The 5,585-nt window shown below is 36.4% G+C and overlaps 1 protein-coding gene across 1 annotated transcript in view; it reads left to right on the top strand.

The window, feature by feature from the left end:
- The window catches only part of LOC107574230 (integrin alpha-11-like), a gene marked incomplete at its 3' end in the record, with an annotated part of 43,602 nt that extends 38,575 nt beyond the window's left edge, over positions 1–5,027 (top strand). Inside the window, exons 19-25 of the mRNA XM_016260685.1 lie at positions 162–247; positions 773–971; positions 2,987–3,085; positions 3,370–3,446; positions 3,608–3,691; positions 4,682–4,772; positions 4,914–5,027. Of these exons, the coding sequence (XP_016116171.1) occupies positions 162–247; positions 773–971; positions 2,987–3,085; positions 3,370–3,446; positions 3,608–3,691; positions 4,682–4,772; positions 4,914–5,027 (750 nt within the window). The remainder of the gene's footprint in view (positions 1–161; positions 248–772; positions 972–2,986; positions 3,086–3,369; positions 3,447–3,607; positions 3,692–4,681; positions 4,773–4,913) is intronic.
- Between the last annotated feature and the right edge of the window lie 558 nt (positions 5,028–5,585).

The raw sequence follows: 5,585 nt of genomic DNA on the forward strand, positions 1-5,585 counted from the left end.
ACACACACACTCACACACACACACACACACACACACACACAAACACAAACACACACACACTCACAATCACACACACACACATAAACACACACACACACACACACACAGATTGCTAACACTTTTGTCTTGCATGCTTCCAAATGCCGTTTCTTTCTCTCCAGCTTCCGTTCTGGAACGGTTGTGATAATGACGATCAGTGCGTTCCCAACCTCGTCCTGCAGAGCAGCTCTGATCTGTTAGACCGCAGGTTTGTCCTCAAACACACTCTTCTGCTCTTCTTCACACCTCAGTCTTTATGCAGGGCTTCTGCTGGCCTTAAATTGGAGCATAGTCTTAAATTGTACATACTTAGTGTTTTTGTGTTGTTTAGTAAACATTCTTGAATCAAGATACATTTACTCAAGATGCAAAATAAAGATATGAAGTCTTGTTTTCTGAACAACTGAACACAACTAAGTGAGTTTATGCTTAAAAACAAGAAAAACAATCTCTCAGTTGAAAAACTTTTGCAATGAATTAAGTACGTTTTTCTGAATCCATTGGCAGATATTTTGTTCCTATTTAATCACGAACTCACTTCAATTTCCCAGAAAACGAGACTTCATGTGTCATTTTTCTTCTCAAGTAAATGTAGCTTGATTTAAGAATCGTTAGACATTTGTACTGGAAATCTAGAGAAAAATACTGAGGAAGAGCATCACTTTTTTTGCAGTGTGATAAGAGGGAAAAGTACGTTTTCCTTGAAGAAACTTGTAGTTTCTGTGTGTTTCAGGCAGTTCTGCGGGCGACGCGAGCGCTCCTCGTGGCCGGTGTGTGTGCATCAGAGGACGAGCGGCGAGCGTTTGGTGGAGGCAAGCCGGAGGAAAGTTCTGGTGGAGACGCGTTTGGAGAACCAAGGAGAAAACTCATACGGCACGATCCTGCACATCACGCATTCTCCAAACCTCCAGTTCTCCAGTCTGGTGCTGAAGGTTTGCTCGATCTGAATCTCGGCCAGGGCTTCACCTGTATTTATGAGGGTTTAGAGCATTAAAGGAATGGAAGGGTTGCTGATAAACAGGCCAAGAGTGGAAGGGAAACTATGAGTCAGTGTGTGTGGATCTGATCCAAAGTACGTTTTTCTGAACCCATTGGCAGATATTTTGTTCCTATTTAATCACGAACTCACTTCAATTTCCCAGAAAACGAGACTTCATGTGTCATTTTTCTTCTCAAGTAAATGTAGCTTGATTTAAGAATCGTTAGACATTTGTACTGGAAATCTAGAGAAAAATACTGAGGAAGAGCATCACTTTTTTTGCAGTGTGATAAGAGGGAAAAGTACGTTTTCCTTGAAGAAACTTGTAGTTTCTGTGTGTTTCAGGCAGTTCTGCGGGCGACGCGAGCGCTCCTCGTGGCCGGTGTGTGTGCATCAGAGGACGAGCGGCGAGCGTTTGGTGGAGGCAAGCCGGAGGAAAGTTCTGGTGGAGACGCGTTTGGAGAACCAAGGAGAAAACTCATACGGCACGATCCTGCACATCACGCATTCTCCAAACCTCCAGTTCTCCAGTCTGGTGCTGAAGGTTTGCTCGATCTGAATCTCGGCCAGGGCTTCACCTGTATTTATGAGGGTTTAGAGCATTAAAGGAATGGAAGGGTTGCTGATAAACAGGCCAAGAGTGGAAGGGAAACTATGAGTCAGTGTGTGTGGATCTGATCCAAAGACTAGTGACTTCATAGACAGCATCCTAATCTCAGTGGAGCCTGACAAGTGGCTAAGCAACACAAACAGCCTCAGAAGAAACATTATTCAACCAGGGCTTAAAAGGATTTAAATTAAAACCATATGTGAGCCTGCAGCACAAAAGCAGTGTTAAGTCGCTGGGGGATATTTGTAGCAATAGCCAACAATACATTGTATGAGTCACAATTATACATTTCTCTTTTATGCCAAAAATCATTAGGATATTAAGTAAAGATCATGTTCCATGAAGATATTTAGTAAATCTCCTACCGTAAATATATCAAAACGTAATGTTTGATTAGTAATATGCATTGCTAAGAACTTCATTTGAACAACTTTAAAGATGATTTTCTCAATATTTAGATTTTTTTGCTTTCAGCTTTCAGATCATGTATACATCTCAATTTTGAAAAATTGACCCTTATGACTGGTTTTGTGCTCCAGGGTCACAAATAAGCTTTAAAATAAGCTAAAACAGCTAAAAATCGAGATGTAAACTGAATAATCCTTATTGAATTTGTTTCCTCAACAAATTTTTCAAGTGTGATTTCTAGACATGGAAAAGTCATGGAAATTAATATGATCTTATGGAAATTTGTAATATACATTTCTTAATAAATTGGTATTTTGTTCTAAAATAATTGATCAAATTGAAATTTCTATTTGATAAAAATAATTACAACATTAAAAAAAATAATTTAATTAAAAAGATTTTAAAAATAATTAATTTAAATCCTGTAATCACAAATGACTAGAAACGTCATGTAAATTCACTGGTAATTTAAATTTAAAAATGTAAAAGAAAAATTAAAAATCAAGACGTAAACTGAAATCATATTTCTTATTTTAATTTGTTTCCTTAACAACGGCCGTTTTTATTTAATAACCAGGCTTCCCAATGAGATTAATGCATGAAATAATTAATGCATGAAAAATAAATCAAATATATTTTTTAAATAAACCCGTAATCACAAAGAAAATAAATGTGAAACACTGAAAAAGACTGAAAAATTGATGCATGTTTACATTGATCAACAATTTATTACGGATGAAATATGCCGTCTTCAGACAGATGTGGACTGTGTGTTGAAGTGTTCAATGTTATGCAAATAAAACACTTGTAAAGTCAATATATTTACTACTAAAATCACTTTTTGTCCATTCAGTGATTTACTCGATAACGTCTCGAATGATCTTCATTTGTGGGCTTTTCTCAGCAAAAATGCATTGGTTTGAAACGGATTTTTATTCATTTTTTTTCAGGCACCTTCAGACATTGCGATCGAGTGCCCGAACTCTGATGATACGAGTCTCTACCGAACCTGCAACGTCAGCGCGCCGTTCATGAGGTCACATGCTCAGGTGAGACGCCTCAAACCTGTACAGACTGACTAGTCTGAATGCTACTGATCATTCTAGTGGTAGCTGCATGGTTTAGTGATGGTCTCAGGTATGTTATACACCGTGATACTCAATTAACATATGCATATGGCATGATGATACTGACAAAAGCGAAGTTATTTTCCTTGTAGCATTTCCAAAAGCATGTTTTGGTTCATTACCACCGAACAGAAGAACAGTGTGTCCTTTAGTTGCGTTTGGCTTCTCTGTTGTCTTCGGTTGAGCGTTTGGTTGGGTTTCTCCAGGTGTATTTTCGACTGGAGTTTGAGTTCAGCAGATCTGTCTTCTTGAACTTCGTTCAGGTCACGCTGAAGGTCTCCAGGTGAGGTCGTGACCTTTGAACTGATGAGAATCTCATCTCGGGATACATACATTTTTTATTGATGCATAAAATGAATGTAGATGAACTGTGACTTTTTATTTATTTATTTAGTCATTTGCGTTTGATTGTTTCGTGAGATTAATCTGTTTGTTTCATTGCAGTGAAGGTGAAGAAATGTCTCCAGAGGACAACATCAATGACATTTATCATAATCTGAAATATGAGGCTGATATTCTCTTCACAAGGTAACACGGTACATTGAAACTCGCAAAGAAATGTCCAAGTGTTTATATTATGTTATATTATACTGTGTGTATTGTATTATATTAATTATAATATATAATTATCATCATTATTTTAATGTGAAAAAATAACACACACATACACTCACACACACACACACACTCACACTCACACTCACACACTCTCTCACACACACACAAAAATAAATAAAAGAATAAGGGAGCATATTAAATTGTATTGTGTTTTAAATGAGTAAAAAATTATTCCTGACAAATGGGCAAAACCTAGGACAGTGGCACATTTAAAAAATGTAAAATTACAACTAATTAGTATTTGGGGTGAAAGTAATTAGTCTTTTAATATGTCCTAAATTGATTTTTGTTGTAAATACGACACGATTGTTACACTGAATGATATTTTAGTGGGTCTCTTCTGTAAATCAGAGGAAAATGTACGATATTTATTTTTTGCTCAGATAAACAAAAACAAAATTGTAATCAAATTAAACAAAAAACTTTTTACCTTTTTTCTTGGGGGGGGGGGGTTGTCGACAACAACAATTTAAAGTAGTATCACACTTATTGTTTTTATGCTTAAATCATTTTTTGTCTTTGACCCATGTATGTATGTATGTATAACTTGATGCACTAAAACAACTATAACTGAAATAAAATTGCCAACTTTTTCATATTCATAATTTAAATGAATATGAAAACAGAAAATATAAAAACTAAAACTAAATCAAAATTTTAATAAAAACTATAGTAATAAAACTCACTTAAACCTTCAGTCTATTAAAAGTTTTAATAAAAAATCAGTATGGTCCAAAAACAGGACAAAATGAGGAATCTTATTTTCTTCCGAGTTTGAGCGTGAAATATGACACAGACATGTTCTTGACAGGTTTTGTGAGATTCACCCAGAAATATCTTTTAAAGCTAATCAGTGATTATTCAATATTGAATCATTCTCACTGCGAGTCTTTCGTTCAGAGGGTCCAGCCCGTCCCGTTTTGAGATCAAACCTGAGCTTGATCGGAGCCTCAGTGTTGGGACCGGACCGCCCTTCAACCTCTCTTATCAGGCGAGCTCCTCATATTCAAAAATAACAGTTTTAAATAATATTCTTCAGAGCGAATCAGAGCACATACACTGTGCATTTGAACAAAATAAATATTGTCTTTGGACGGCTGAGATGTTTCTCCTGAAACGATTTGTTCTGCAGATCCAAAATCTGGGCATGTTTCCCGTATCTGAGCTTCTCTTCACGCTAAACATCTTCGCTGTGACCAGAAACGCAAACGCTCTCCTGCGCCTCTCAGACTTGGGTATCGATCAGGTGCGTTTATGTCTACAGATTTTCCAATCAATATATTTCAGCCCCAAACAGTTCGTCTGAACTGAACATTGTGTGATTATTGTTGTAAACGATTCCTTTAAGTGCTTCCAGAGCTTGTTATTTTGCATGTTTCATAACGCAAGTGATCTGTTTATCCAGTTTATTTGAGTTGGCGCAGCTTGAGCTCAGGCAGTAGTTGTGTTTTAGTGAGTGCTCTTCTTGTGTAAATCCTCATTTGTGACCCCGGAGCACAAAACCAGTCATAAGGGTCAATTTTTTTAAATTGAGGTGTATACATCATCTGAAAGCTGAGGGTGCAAAAAAATCTAAATAATGAGAAAATCATCTTTAAAGTTGTTCAGATGAAGTTCTTAGCAATGCATATTACTAATCAAACATTACGTTTTGATATATTTACGGTAGGAAATGTACAAAATATCTTCATGGAACATGATCTTTACTTAATATCCTAATGATTTTTGGCATAAAAGAGAAATGTATAATTGTGACCCATACAATGTATTGTTGGCTATTGCTACAAATATCCCCCAGCGACTT

The sequence above is a fragment of the Sinocyclocheilus grahami genome, unplaced genomic scaffold (assembly GCF_001515645.1).
Source record: "Sinocyclocheilus grahami isolate Dianchi unplaced genomic scaffold, SAMN03320097.WGS_v1.1 scaffold2155.1, whole genome shotgun sequence".
NCBI lineage: Eukaryota > Metazoa > Chordata > Actinopteri > Cypriniformes > Cyprinidae > Sinocyclocheilus > Sinocyclocheilus grahami.